The 15,703-nt window shown below is 41.0% G+C and overlaps 1 protein-coding gene across 2 annotated transcripts in view; it reads left to right on the top strand.

Moving 5' to 3' along the window:
- pnpla7b (patatin-like phospholipase domain containing 7b) overlaps positions 1-15,703 on the top strand; it is a 49,735-nt gene that overhangs the window by 23,717 nt on the left and 10,315 nt on the right. For both annotated transcript variants that reach the window (XM_028577572.1, XM_028577573.1), the window contains exons 17-27: positions 2,978-3,183; positions 3,292-3,423; positions 3,601-3,724; positions 5,308-5,497; positions 6,136-6,285; positions 6,618-6,681; positions 6,953-7,121; positions 7,882-8,064; positions 8,157-8,275; positions 14,401-14,557; positions 15,490-15,606. In XM_028577572.1, coding sequence (XP_028433373.1) covers positions 2,978-3,183; positions 3,292-3,423; positions 3,601-3,724; positions 5,308-5,497; positions 6,136-6,285; positions 6,618-6,681; positions 6,953-7,121; positions 7,882-8,064; positions 8,157-8,275; positions 14,401-14,557; positions 15,490-15,606 — 1,611 coding nt within the window. The remainder of the gene's footprint in view (positions 1-2,977; positions 3,184-3,291; positions 3,424-3,600; positions 3,725-5,307; positions 5,498-6,135; positions 6,286-6,617; positions 6,682-6,952; positions 7,122-7,881; positions 8,065-8,156; positions 8,276-14,400; positions 14,558-15,489; positions 15,607-15,703) is intronic.

The following is a 15,703-nucleotide window of genomic DNA, read 5'->3' as shown; positions in this document are numbered from 1 at the left end:
ACCTCAGGCAGGTCACAAAAGCTATCTGAATCCAACCCGGCGACTTCCAAGTCTGACAACTTATAACTGTCCACCACTTTCTCTTGTCCCATAGTTCTAAGGAGGATCCCCAGCTTCTTTCCCGTAAGATTGAGCCGGTTCATGAGTCGCTCTGTACAAAATGAAGCGGTACTTCCAGGATCCAGAAACGCATACGTGACCAAGATCTCTTGTCCCCTTTTGGATTTCACCTGAACAGGCAAAATAGAGAGCGTACAGTCCTGCTTACCGGCCACTGGACTGAACAGACACCACAGTGCCTTCTCTGGCCAATTCCAAGCCACCATTGGCCTGAGTCGAACCCTTTTGTTTTGCTTTGGGGTAGAAATGCAATACTGTAGGGTGCCTATAATTGCATACTCTACATATTAAACGTTTTCTGCAATCTTTGCTCATGTGCCCAACGCACAGACATCCAAAGCACATACGGTTCTCCTTCAAAAAAGACAATTTTTCGTCTTGTGTCCTTTTATCCAAAAGAAGGCAAACATCTAACGAATGTCCAGCTCCACAAAACAAACAAACCATTATTGTTGAGTTCTTCTCCATTTTATTCCCAGTCTCCACTTTCTTCTCAGCAGGTGTTACAGTAGTGGCAAAACTACTGCCTCTAGCCTTTAAACTCGTTTGAGAATGTGACTTAACCATTGTTAATTCCTTTCTTCCTGTCACAGGTGTATCTTGTAGGTTTCCAAAAAGAGGATCACCTGCTATCTTGACTTGCCTCTCAACAAACTCCACGATGTCCGAAAATGTAGCTCTTCGACGAAACTTCTCCTGAATATCGCAGGCCACACTTCTCCAATGATCCCGCAGCTTATAGGGTAGCTTTTTCACGATGGTTTGCATATTTGTAGACACGTTCAGGTCACTTACGGCAGCTCCCATAGCGTTGCAACATTCCTGCAACAATAAACTGTAGGCACTTAAAGCATTGTTATCTTCAGCTTTAACCATCGGCCATAAAAGCACCTTATCCATGTAGGCAGAGGTTACTTTGAATGGATCGCCAAAATGCTCCTGAAGTAATGACTTTGCCTTAGTGTATCCAAGTAATGGAGGCAGATGTTGACAGTTTCGGATTAAATCCCTGGGCTGACCTCTCGTATACTGCTCGAGGTAATACAAACAGTCTTTCTGACTTTGTGTTCTTCCTTCAATGTTGTGTTCAAAACCTCTTATGAAGGTTTGATACTTCAATGGATTTCCGTCAAAAACTTGTAGGTCTATCTTAGGTAAGAGAAAAAGTGACTGTTGTCCAACCAGTAACGATGTAATTTGATTTTGCCTTTCCAAAACAGTGAGAAAGCGCTGATCAGAATTATCGACTGTTACAGGTGCAGCTTCTGGCTGAAGGTAAGTAACTGTTGGATTAAAAACACATTCTGACAGAGTGGGCATACCAACCCCAGTCACAGCAGCGGGCAGAGTAATCGAAGTGGACGGACCGGCCCGGAACACAGCAGCAGGCCGATCAATTTTATTACTTGTCTCGGACCTCACAGTAGCATAACCTGAAAGCAAAGCTTCCCCTCCAGCCTCTACAGCCGATGGCTGAGGGTTGAACTCAGGCACAAATGTTGCAGCTTCATAATTTAACTGTGTTCTTTTCCCTCTTTCCAAATAAGAGTTCATCCCATCTGATCTCACAGAGACTTTAGACACACGAGATCCTTCTGAAGCCTTGAACACACTCACTTTAGCCATAGCTGCTGCCAACTCCATGTCCAGTTCCAGCTCCTCACCCTTTTTTCTCAACAGTTCCTGCTGCTCCTCTAGGGCGTGCTTCTGACTCAGCAGCCTTTGCCGAGCCATAAGAGCAGCAGTCTCCGCCTCAGCCTTTATTCTAGCTGATGATGTAGTGGACATAGATTTACTCACCACTGTGCTGTGTTTCTTTGACCTCACAGACACATTAGAAGCACTATCACATGGTCTAATGTTGTCTTCTACTGCATTTTCCACAATTTTAAATATGCACACCTCATCATTGGAAACCGATCCAAAACATGGTGCGACAATGCCCTTTTCTGATGTGTCTGGCGACTCCAGCAGCCATTTATTTGTCTCCTCCACAAAGGCAATTTTATGTTCTTCAACACTGCCAAACCAAGCGTTTTGTTTTTCTTGTTCTTCGAGTGGAAGCATAGAAACCACAAGACCATGAAGATGACTTGCTTCCTTAAACAAGCTCGATATATTTACAAGACATGACCGTATTTTTTCATCATTTTCAGCAGTTTGCATTAGGTCTTTAATTTCTCTTATTGCACCTTTAATTTTTCTTATTTTTACTTGTCGTTCTTCTTGGAGCTTCTCCAATTTATGTTCAAGAGCCTTGGGTGTAAGTGTTATTTGTCTTTTGTCAATTGACCTTATATCATTCCGCTCCATTTTTCATTTACAAAATAATCCAACAATCACAAAAATATCTGCTTATGACACTAAACACAGCGTCCTTTTTACAACTTGCGTTTCCATATGAAAGAAGTACAATGCATTGTCTTTGATTCCCCCTAACTTCCACCGAGGCTAAGCTAAACTCAACCCTAGTCTTCTGTGCATGCTAGCGGTGGGTATTTATGTACCTTAATACCGATAGTCTCGAACCAGACTAACCGTCTTAGAACCAGAACTACGGCGGCACTCCCAAGCACAATGCTTCACCCGCTTGACGCACGAAACAAAACACTACAAAAAATCCCAAAATAAACAAACAGTACAATCACCTTATGCGAAAGTACCGCTGAGCCTAACGGGGAATACAATCCATCATTAACAATATAATAAGAATCACACCCGATGTATGGCTCCTACACTTAGCTTTCTTCCCTAGGCTTTTTTGGGAAATACCACTTTCCTTTATTTCCCACAACTCTTTACACGGATGTGTGTGTACTCTTCATCCTGACTATTTCTTGTTCTTCTTCTCTTACAGGATGTGAGCGTGGCATTTATCATCTCGGGGTTGCTCCATGTTTACCAGCGTATGATAGACCGTGAGGAGGAGACCCTGCTGTTCGTCACCCACCCAGGAGAGTTGGTGGGTCACCTGGCTGTTCTCACGGGGGAGCCCCTTATCTTCAGTGTCCGGGCTCACAAAGACTGCACCTTCCTCTCCATATCCAAGGCCCACTTCTATGAGTAGGAGCAAGCTCACAAACAAAACATTCGTTAGGGTTCCAGTGTGGGTTCTTCCCATCACAAACACTGCAATGCAATACACACCAATCTGTGTTTTCAACGTTGCAGAATGATGCGCGAGGAGCCCAGGGTGGTGTTGAACGTAGCTCACACTGTGGTGAAGAGAGTGTCGCCATTTGTCAGACAGATTGACTTTGCCCTGGACTGGATGGCTGTGGAGGCCGGCCGTGCCGTCTACAGGTATCTGCTCTATGGAGCCGTTGATTGGCAGTGGACAGAATTAATACGTTACTAATATCAGTGGGAATGAAAATGAATTAAAAAATATAAATCCATAAAAATATGAGAAATAAGTATAACTAAGTGGATTAAATGATACTAGTGTGTTTGTGTGATTTGTTTTCTGATTGTTTTTAGACAGGGAGACAAGTCGGATAGCACCTTCATCGTCCTCAGTGGCCGACTGCGCTCTGTCGTCGCACAGGATGATGGGAAGAAGGAGCTGGCTGGAGAGTATGGCCGTGGGGATCTAATCGGCGTGGTGAGTAGGGATGGCATTCCGAGTGTTTATCACTACCATAACCAATACTTCTTTTTTTTATTATTTGGTGGAAAGACAAGACAACAGATTCTTAATCTTAACAGAACTATTATTGCTTTTATTGCAACAACTGTGAGTCTGTGACTGTTTGATTTCTTCTGTCTCTGTCGCTGTTTTTGTTTTAACGAGCTGATGAAGCGGCCCACAGAGCGGTGCTCTCTGTAACAGTCTGAATGTTTTGAATGATTTGCGTTGGGGGAGGGGCTAGTCTTTACCTATGGTCTTTACACACATACTGACACTGTGCTCGTAAATCCTTTTTCCCGTTCGCCCACGTACAGTATCTATTTCTAGACATAACGTTATATGATCCACTAACCCCAGAGCAGTATCGATTAGCTCAGACCTGCTGGAAACTGCTGATAAGACCCAATCTGTAGATCAGACTTTTTTTAGGCACTTCAATTCAATTTTAGTTATAGTGTCAAATCATAACAGGAGTTATCTCAGAACACTTGAAATTCTTTATTATGAATAACCCTTTGAGATAAATAGTACAGTACAATCACAATTAGACACAACAGTTAACAAAACAACAACAGCCACAAACAAAAAACATCAGGACCACGCAATCCCATTCATGTTCGAGGCAGAGTGAGAATTAAATTGGATATTAGTAATAATATTTGAAGTGGTGGTGACAGTTAGCATGTTGTTGTTATAGAGGTGTTGTGGACAGGCACAGTTGGTTCTGTAATAAGAACACAAAATGATGAAATGAATCAAATGATTTACAAACAGAGTAGGTCCAGACCACACTCTATAATTTACAGAGACCCAATAATTCCCCCCCAAGAGCAAGCATTTGGTGCGACAGTGGCGAGGAAAAACTTCCTTTTATTTGGCAAAAACCTCCGACAGACCCTGGCTGGGCGGCCATCTGCCGCTGCCTGTTGGGACACAGAGACACTGATACAGATATACAGATATGGAGGAATATGATTTATAATAATTTTAGCAGTTGGTATTGAATATAGTATTGGGGATCAATAAAGTATCTATCTATTAGAGATGGTCCGATACCATTTTTTCCTTCCCAATACCAATTCTGATACCTGAACTTGCGTCTTGGCCGTTACCGGGTACTAATCCAATAAAAAATGTCTTAAAAAATACATATATTTGTATTCTGTTTAAACAACTGTATACTACTATCCCTGTATGGATGTGATATGATTTCTATCATTGTTGTTTGGCCTGGCTCATGATAAACTCTTTGTGAAACATGAACAAATACAGAGAAAAGATATCATAGAACTTTCTTTTATTATCCAGTTTGAAAGTCATCAGTACGGAAAAAGAACGTAAATAAACTACTTTAAGGAAGATTTTCTTTAAGGCTAAATTACGTGGCATTGGATCGCTGCATACATTTGAGTATTCGTCGATACCGAAACCAGCGTTTTTCGGCGGTATCTAAGGCTTTTCCGATACTGGTATTGGTATCGGAACAACTCTAGTTGGTTTGATGAACAGTGATTAGAACTTCAGATTTCAGTACACCTGATTTGTGGCTTGTCCAGGTCGAGGCGCTGACCCACATGAATCGAGCCACCACGGTCCACGCTGTCAGAGACTCTGAGCTCGCCAAGCTACCTGAAGGGGCTCTGAACTCCATCAAGAGGAGGTATCCTCAGGTTGTCACCCGGCTGATTCATCTGCTGGGACAGAAGATCCTGGGCAACATGCAGCAGGTCAATGGGCCTCTGGCTGGTAACTACACACTGTGGAAGAAAAAGTTTCTCTCAGGTCCAATTCAGTGGCTGATTCAGAAGAGTTTTATTCACTGCGCAGTAGAGACAGAAGTTCTCAAGAAGCTGGAGGATTCTCTCTGACCAGAATGAATTTTTAGCCAGGGTTTTATACAAGGTTACAGAAAACAACAGAATAAACAAACGCTGATACAGTCAACTCACAAGTCTGTCTGAGGAGATTTGCATAGACTCAATACTGTCCGCTTCCACTAATCAAACATGCTTTGATGATTTAAGTCATGAACTTCTGTTGGAGCCAACCTGGGCTCTAAACACTCACAGTGACCAAAGTAATTTAGTTTACACTAAGCTAGAGAAAGGCAGACAGTGGTAATTATTTTCTTCTACAACACCCCTTTTGTCAGTGTGTGTCAGGATGGGACTGAATGTATGTACTCTAAGGAAAAATAGGAGCATTATCAGTTCGGAGATCAGTTTGGCTTTTAATGTCAAATGAGATACAAATCCTGATATATGCAATATAGGGCATAAAATAGCGTATACATACAGTAAATGTATTTTGTATTGCATAAATTTAAAAAGCATTATTTTTTTGTCTAAAATATGTAATGAGAAAAGAACTCCTCTGCCCTGCAGCTCGTAGTCTGGCTCTCCAGACCCCCACCAGCAAGTGGGATGCTGGGAATCCAGCCTCCAACCTGTCCACTGTGTCCATTCTGCCTGTGTCTGAGGACGTCCCCCTCACTGCCTTCACTCTGGAGCTGCAGCATGCACTCAATAGCATCGGTACACACACACACACACACACACACACACACACGCATGCATGCACGCACACACACACACGCACACACACACGCACGCACACAGACGCATGCATGCGCACACACACACGTGCGGGCACACACACACACAAGCATGCATGCACACACACAAAAGTACAGGCCTACTAACTGAATGTCAAAGGGGAAATTTGCAAACACATACCCATCCAATTTTAGGGGTTAGGTTATCTACTTTAGAATCTGCACCATGATACATTATACTACAATTTCATTCACAATAATGTTATAGGTACTATTTTTAAAACGTGTTTAATATGTTTGTGTTTTCTGAAGGCCCCACTCTACTCCTGAACAGTGACTCCATCAAACAGTGCCTAGGCTCTGCTGCTTTGGACAGGTACACATTTGTTAGTAGTTAATATAGAAGTAATGCATTCTGGATTTTTGAAGTCCTACTGTATAAGACATTGCTGGTTATTATGTTGGGTTCTTTCTGAAAACAAGACGATTAAGACAGATGTCAATATTCGCATTAACATCAGTTACTTAATTTGAAGAGCTTTATACTTCATGACTACATGATTTGTTTAACAGGTGGTATTTCATTTACAGTGAACAGGTTATATTTTGCAAACTGGCTTATATTTGTCCCTTCTTTTTTTTTTAAGTGTCCATGAGTACCGTCTGTCCAGTTGGCTCGGGCAGCAGGAAGACATCCATCGCATCGTCCTCTACCAGTCTGACTCTAGCCTCACGCCTTGGACCCAGCGCTGCATCCGCCAGGCTGACTGCATCATCATTGTGGGACTGGGGGAGCAGGAGCCCACTGTGGGGGAGGTCAGGATGTTTTTATGTTTAAAAAAAGGATCTTACTCTTTAACAGAAATGTTGACCTCCTTAGATATCCTTTCCATAATGTTGTCAGACACGGTCTGTCAGCGGCAAAACAAGCACTTTTGTGGAGGTAAATACAAGCTGGACAACTGTCCTATTAACTTACATTGTAGCTTGTTTCTCCGCTGCCGACTGCAGCGATCTCACTTAATACTGGACCAATGTCAAAGATTGTTGTTACCATCAGTCACACAAAAACATAGGAACATATGAGTGTGGGGGGGGGGGGGGGAGAGGGAGTGGAATACAACATGAAGTGGAACATAAAGATATATTTATGTAAATTTAAACTTTTGAGCTTCTGGCTTTAACCCAAAATGTGTGATTATGATTTGAATATGCAGAAAGTTTTGAACAAGAGAAGAATTATTTACTTTACATAAATAAAGACATATACACCATAAATGTTTTCTTACAAATTTACCAGAATGCAAGAAATTACGTGTTTGACGCCCATATTTTTTATTTGAATTTTATTGGGGATATTATGTGCAACCCCCCAATGTTGAAATAAACCCGAAGCCCTTGCATTACTGTAAATCATCCTTTAAAACCAGAAAAATACAACACTTATGTCATATCACGATATTATGATATCCAAAATGTAATCTGATATCTAGCCTCATATATCAATGTCGATATAATATCGATATATTGGCCAGCCCTAGGAGCAACTATCTGCTTCTTCTTCCTCCACCTGTAGTTGGAGCGAATGCTGGAGGGCAGTGCAGTCCGTGCTCAGAAGCAGCTGGTGCTGCTGCACAGGGAGGACGGCCCACCGCCCAAGGGGACGGCCGAGTGGCTGAACATGCGGAGCTGGATCTCCAGACACCATCACCTGTCCTGCCCCCGCAGAGTGTTCTCCCGGAGGAGTTTACCTAAGCTGGTACTAACCACCCACCAACGCAGTCTTTTATGGGCAGTTCTGGCCCAGTCGGCAAGTGCTTCATTTCTGCGTGTATGTTTTTTGGTTTTCAGAGAGAGTTGTACCAGCGTGTGTTTGAAAAGATTGCAGATCGTCATTCCGACTTCTCTCGTCTGGCCAGGATCCTGACAGGAAACAGCATCGCCCTTGTGCTTGGTGGAGGGGGCGCCAGGTACTGCGGCTTTATATTTAGTTCTTTTTAGTTTTTTTATTGGTTTAAACATATACAAATAATACAGATTAATATATACATAATCAATAAAAAATGTGATGGAGAGATGCAAAAAAAAAAAAAAATGTAAGGGGCTTAATCTGGGCACTCTCCAATGCATAATCCAATTAAAATAGAAAGATAAACTAAAATTCTGAAAAGAAAAGAAAAGACAGAAAAAAGAGCCAAAAACTAAAATGACATACAATATCAAATCAACAAGTACAAATCTAAAGTAAATTATATTAGGACTTACATTGTTAACGAAGCCATATGTATATACACATTCAATACACCAGCATTATAAACCTTTTGGTACCTCCACAAATTAGCTACCTTTTTCCCAATTAACTGAGGAGACTGGAATCTTGTAATGTGATATCAGTGAATTTACCAGCCTGGCCTGAGTAATTCTTCGTAGCGTCAAAGTAAGGAGAGCGTAAAGAGATCTAATGCTGGGGATTCTAGCTTTCTGTAGATAGAGAAGGCACTATCTGCAGATTCTGTTTTACTTTTTTTGTTTCTAATCATTACTTCTTTTAGAAAATACAAATAATTTGTGTCTTAATAACATTTACACTTTTTGCCATTAGCTGTAGCCAATGTTTGGTCAAATTTGATGTCCAAGAAAAGCACTTAAAAACCACCACAAAAGAGTATACATGATAATAACATTGTATATCATTGTTTGAGAGATTGTGGTGCTTACAGACGAACATAGCTATGTCATTACGATTGCAACTATTGATTTTGTAAATTAATACGTAGTAAAAAGTGGGAGAAAACATATGTTATGAAACAATCTGATCAGATTGTTTTGTGGTTGGTATCCTATCATCTACTGGCTGGACTTCTGTGAGTTGTGTCTGAAAGCAGTTATGAGCGCTCAGAGAACACAGTGACACAAGGCAGGGTTCAGTTCACAATGTTCTAAAGGTTTAGTGAGACACACAAGGATATATACAGTACATTCACTTTGATGACGTGAGAGTAGATAGATAAGAAAGGGGCCCATAGGAAAGGAAGATTGGTTCAAGGTAGGTTCACGCAGATAAACAGTGTAACAATTTATGATACCAATTAAAACAGATGAGTCTTTTTTTCAGACTTTTCACAGAGTGGAATGCAACAATAGCATAATAACTGCTCAAATATGTCTTATGAAATTTATTAAACTTGCATGAACTGTGTATAAGCAACTGTGTATAAGCAACTCAGTGCAGTGTGGGACAGTTTTTGTTTTTTAAATCATATGTGCATTACATGTAAGGACTCCATCATCACACTTGCAATAAAATTACTGTTAAGCATTAGAATAAGAGTACTAAAACGATATCAATTCACATGCAGAAGTATCAAAACGAAACAGCAGACAACTGTAGTCAAGTTACATCAATACATGCTGTGCAAAATGTGAATATTTCAATAAGCAGGTCTAATCTGACTGTTTCTGTTCTGACTGATCTGTTTGTCTCTCACTGCTCTGCCTTGTCCTGGAGCTTTGACAAGGTATGGACTGTATTCCTCTCAGCTATGACCTGAGACACCTGGTAGACATTTGACTAAAGCAGGTAAAATGCTAGTGATTGTTACTGCATCAGATTTACTGCTGGTCTCCATTATTTGAATGAGTGTGTTTTGTAAGTGCCACCTATCTATTCAATTCAATTTAATTTCAATATTATTTATAGTGTCAAATCACAACAGGAGTTATCTCAGGACACTTTACAGATAGAATAGGTCTACACCACACTCTATACATGGGTTTCTCGGCAACGTCATCACTGCTTGCGCAAGCAACCGGGGGGCAGAAAGAAGACGTGTTTTGTGTATCTAGCTAGCTAGTAGCGGCATGGCGTAAGTCAAAATGCCAAGGAGTTGTTGCGTAGTTAATTGTACAAACAGAGCCAGTGATGGGTGCCTGATGTTTAACATGCCTAGGGGGAAGCATGCTTTTGCCAAAAACCGGCGGAGATTATGGCTTCAAGCCATAAGAGGGGCAGATTGGGTTCATATGCAAGAGTCAGGCTCCCATTGTATCAATCAGAAAAGTTGAGGCTTGTGGTTGTTCAGCTAAGTGATATCTACCTGTCAGGGCTGTGGTACTCGAGTCCGGACCATAGACAATTAAAGGTCCGGACTCGAGACAAGTTTAGACAGCTAGCTAAAGCTACGCCGATGTTTTGCCAACGTTAGCGCAACAGTGTTAGCCTAGCCTACGAGGTAAATATTACGACTGCCTTCGGAGTTTACTATATCTGCGTCCACGTTGCCAACATAGGACCTGTGGCGTTAGTGCTCCTTTTGTACATAACTTTATTGAATGAAATATTAAGCTTCGCTGGGTGGGTTTTGTTACGTTACATACAAAGCTAACTGGCTATAGTTAGCCTACATTAGCTAGCGGACATTAGCTAACATTGCCAAGACAGTGGCAGTAGAGCTTCGGCGAGCTAACCAAGACAGTGTTGTCGCCCTCTCGCCCACAATCAACCTCTGCTGCGAAAAACAATCAACCTGCAGTGATGTTTTGAAACTAACATATCGTACCTTTTCCCAGAAATCCTTGCCATTATTTTAAGACATAAACCAACCATAAGGGTACACTCAGGAGTAACCCTGCTGCTAACACGGGCTATTACATTAGCCTAAAATGATAGCTATAGCTAGCTTCTCATAACGAGAGCTCTCCAGCTCACAAAAAATGATTAAATTGTAATCGGTCAAAAACGTTAGCTTTGTAAGACCATATAGTATGTGTTATATAAATGCCATGACGAAATGAAGGGACTAAGACAATGTGCACTGAGACAAAAATGCGTTTGCATTATCGGACCAGCTCACCAATCTGGCTTTCTGCCCCTGGTATGCGCACGCACCCTGTAATGTTTGTAAACAGGAAACACGTCTATAATTAACACAGACCCAAGAATTTCCCACAAGCATTTGGTGCGACAGTGGCAAGGAAAAACTTTCTTTTAACAGGCAGAACTATCAGACAGACCCTGACTTTTGGTGGGCAGCCATCTGCCACTGCTGGTTGTCATTTAACACAGCTGAAATACTTTTGTGATATTTTCTTACAGTAGAAATTTTACATTACATTTATTTAGCTGTGGCTTTTATCCAAAGGGACAGAAATTATGATTCAATTATTGATGAGTTCTAGAGATGGTCCGATACCATTTTCTCCTTCCTGATACTGATTCCGATACCTGAACTTGCGCATCGGCCGATACCAAGTACCAATCTGATACCAGTGTGTTAAAAAATACATATATTTTATTATGTTTAAACAGCTGTATACTACTATCCCTGTATGGATGTGATATGATTTCTGTCTTTGTTGAATGGCTTGGCTCAGGTTAAACTTCTGTGAAACATGAACAAATACAGAGAACAAATGCCATAAAACCTTCATTTATTATCCAGTTTGAAAGTCATCGGTACGGAAAAAGAAGGTAAACAAACTTTAAAGGAGATTTTCTTCTGGGCTAAATTACCTGGTATTGGATCGCTAGATAAACTCCAGAACTCGCCGATACAGATATCAGCATTTAAAGCTATAGTGCGTAGTTTCTGTCTCCCCCATGAGGAATTCTAAGTAATGACAACAAACCGCCCCCCTCCTCCTCCACACAGTTGCTAGTAGCCAAGGAGGACACCGAGGATTAACAAAACATGATGGACTCTTCTGAAGAAGTAATTATCTTCACTCGAGTTTCTGCGCGGAAAAGTCACCTGACGCCACAATCTTCTGAACATAGTCATACTGAGAAATACAGAGAGAGTTGTGTGGAGTCTTAATTAGCTTTGTATCAACTCCTTTGGCAACGGCTTGAATGTAACGGATGTTCATTAATATCAAAAAGTTACGCACTAAAGCTTTAAGGCTGTATCGAAGATTTTTTCGATACTGGTATGGGAACATCTCTTTTCATGACCATTATCAAAGGCAAACTCTATGTAGAGAGATAGGACTGGCAGGCAGCCAGGGGTTCACTTGATAAAGGTATTTAACCTTTATCAAGTGAACCTTAGCTACAAGATTCAGAATGATCAAACATATTTGATATTTGACATAAATATCATACATGATTACATGGCAGTAAAAGTATTCAAGCTTTTGTCAGCCGTGCCGGCCACATCAACCCCTCTCAAAAATAAATAAATAAAGGTATTCAAACATGATTATACATGTTGTATTTAAAGTATAAATGTATAAATTCCCTCTCAATCTGAAGGTAATCACAAACAACTCTGGAAAAACATGCAATTATCTCCCTACTGTCAAAATGTTCCAGATCCTTAAAAAAATCAGACTGTAAATATTAGGGCTGGGACCATATGTTTTTGTCCTGATTCAATTCTTTCCTGATACATGGGGCTGATTGGATTTGTATTGCGATTTTAATTTATTGCAATTCGATAGTATTGGGATTTTCTTTTCCTTCTTTAACAAAAACAAAAGTTGAGTAATACACTTCTAGAGACAATATATCATGAGACATTTCTAAAAACAGTTTTCTAAGAAGAATAAATGTCACATGTCAGTCAGTCAGTCTGACATTTATTTCATTTGTAAAGAAGAACATAACATGGAGTTTCTGCATTTTCTGCTGTCGCTCTGTTTTGCTGGAAACAGATATGATGCAATCAGAGTTATAGTATAAAAAAAAATATTTACAGTGGGGCAAAAAAGTATTTAGTCAGCCACCAATTGTGCAAGTTCTCCCACTTAAAAAGATGAGAGAGGCCTGTAATTTTCATCATAGGTACACTTCAACTATGAGAGACAAAATGAGAAAAAGAAAATCACACATAGGATTTTTAATGAATTAATTGGTAAATTCCTCGGTAAAATAAGTATTTGGTCACCTACAAACAAGCAAGATTTCTGGCTCTCACAGACCTGTAACTTCTTCTTTAAGAGGCTCCTCTGTCCTCCACTCGTTACCTGTATTAATGGCACCTGTTTGAACTTGTTATCAGTATAAAAGACACACTGTCCACAACCTCAAACAGTCACACTCCAAACTCCACTATGGCCAAGACCAAAGAGCTGTCAAAGGACACCAGAAACAAAAGTGTAGACCTGCACCAGGCTGGGAAGACTGAATCTGCAATAGGTAAGCAGCTTGGTGTGAAGAAATCAACTGTGGGAGCAATTATTAGAAAATGGAAGACATACAAGACCACTGATAATCTCCCTCGATCTGGGGCTCCACGCAAGATCTCACCCCGTGGGGTCAAAATGATCACAAGAACAGTGAGCAAAAATCCCAGAACCACACGGGGGGACCTAGTGAATGACCTGCAGAGAGCTGGGACCAAAGTAACAAAGGCTACCGTCAGTAACACACTACGCCGCCAGGGACTCAAATCAGACGTGTCCCCCTGCTTAAGCCAGTACATGTCCAGGCCCGTCTGAAGTTTGCTAGAGAGCATTTGGATGATCCAGCAGAGGATTGGGAGAATGTCTTTCAGCATGACAATGATCCCAAACACACCGCCCGGGCAATGAAGGAGTGGCTTCGTAAGAAGCATTTCAAGGTCCTGGAGTGGCCTAGCCAGTCTCCAGATCTCAACCCCATAGAAAATCTTTGGAGGGAGTTGAAAGTCCGTGTTGCCCAGCGACAGCCCCAAAACATCACTGCTCTAGAGGAGATCTGCATGGAGGAATTGGCCAAAATACCAGCAACAGTGTGTGAAAACCTTGTGAAGACTTACAGAAAACGTTTGACCTCTGTCATTGCCAACAAAGGGTATATATTAAAGTATTGAGATGAACTTTTTATTTTCCACCATCATTTGCAAATAAATTCATTAAAAATCCTACAATGTGATTTCCTGGATTTTTTTTTTTTTTTTTTTTTTCTCTCATAGTTGAAGTGTACCTATGATGAAAATTACAGGCCTCTCTCATCTTTTTAAGTGGGAGAGCTTGCACAATTGGTGGCTGACTAAATACTTTTTTGCCCCACTGTAGGTAAAACATTGGTAAAATTGTTTTTGTTTTTACTTATGATATGACATCATACAGTGTGTCATGGGATGTTATTTGATGGAAGAATGTCTCTTTTCAGGGGTTGCTCTCAGGTGGGTATCCTGCGCGCCCTGAACGAGGCGGGGATCCCTGTTGACATGGTGGGTGGCACCTCCATCGGCTCCTTCATGGGAGCGCTGTACGCTGAGGAGAAGAGCAACAGTCACATGAGGGTCCGGGCTCGGGAGTGGTCCATGGTGTGTTGACATTGTACTAAAGATAGGAAAATACTTACCAGTGTTGTAGTACTTGAGACCGGTCTTGGTCTCAAGACCACTTTCTGAAGGTCTCGTCTTGGAATCTATCGTTATTCATTCGTCTCAATCAAATTTTTACTCGGTTTAAAGGATAAAGAGGACTTGGGATTTTATTTCAAGACCACAACTACAGGGATATCGCTAAATTATGTGTGAATTACTGTAATTGGATGTAAAATGTCCTTCTTCAAATGCAACCAATAACTTGACGAATTTCTAATTTGAAATTGGTTACTGTTACTCACATCTCCCAGACCATTTAACACGCACTCCCAAGAAAGTGAATGCTGGAATACAGGAGAAAAAGATCTGGCCATCTGGCCCTGGTCTGGTCTTCGTCTTGACTCGGTCTCAACCCCTCACAGTCTTGGTCTTGACTCAGTCTCGATACACTCTGGTCTTGGTGTTGACTTGGTCTTGGTTTAGGTGGTCTTGACTACAACACTGCTACTTACAAAAACTTTTCTCACTCAAATTGAAAATGACGAATGTCACAAGGTACTTCCGTCAGGCAGACGATACAAAGTTCCACTGGCCTGAAAAAACATTTATCAAAAAATGTCATCCCCTCTTCAATAACTACTCTGAAAAACATAAAGTAGACACTGTAAAACTGCTGTTTTGTATGTTTCCAAATGTGTTTGTTTGTTTTAAATATGTTTTTTAGTGAACCTTGTCAAAGGAGAATTTCTGTCACTGCTTGGGACAGACAATTAAGCTATCTATCTATCTAGCTATCTATCTAATCATTTTCTCTTCTTGAAACTAGTTTTCCTTATGTAATTTTTATTCCCTTGAGATCATTTTTGGGAAAAGCGAAGTTAGTTTCCTGTCACTACACACTCCTTCACTTCCCTTCTTTTCTTTCTCAGGGTATGACCTCTTACTTTAAGAAGATCTTGGATCTGACCTACCCTGTTACCTCCATGTTTTCTGGAGCGTCCTTTAACTCCAGCATTAGCTCCGTCTTCAAGGGCAAACAGATAGAGGTGAGTTCTCCAAAAGACAAAGAATAAAAGCTCTGCAGTGAGGCAGACAGGGTTATTAGACTTTTAGAGAACATTGGTATAGTTATATAAATCACTT

The sequence above is a fragment of the Perca flavescens genome, chromosome 5, assembly GCF_004354835.1.
Source record: "Perca flavescens isolate YP-PL-M2 chromosome 5, PFLA_1.0, whole genome shotgun sequence".
Classification (NCBI taxonomy): domain Eukaryota; kingdom Metazoa; phylum Chordata; class Actinopteri; order Perciformes; family Percidae; genus Perca; species Perca flavescens.
The sequence above is the reverse complement of the archived record's forward strand: the minus strand, read 5'-3'. Positions and strand labels throughout refer to the sequence as shown.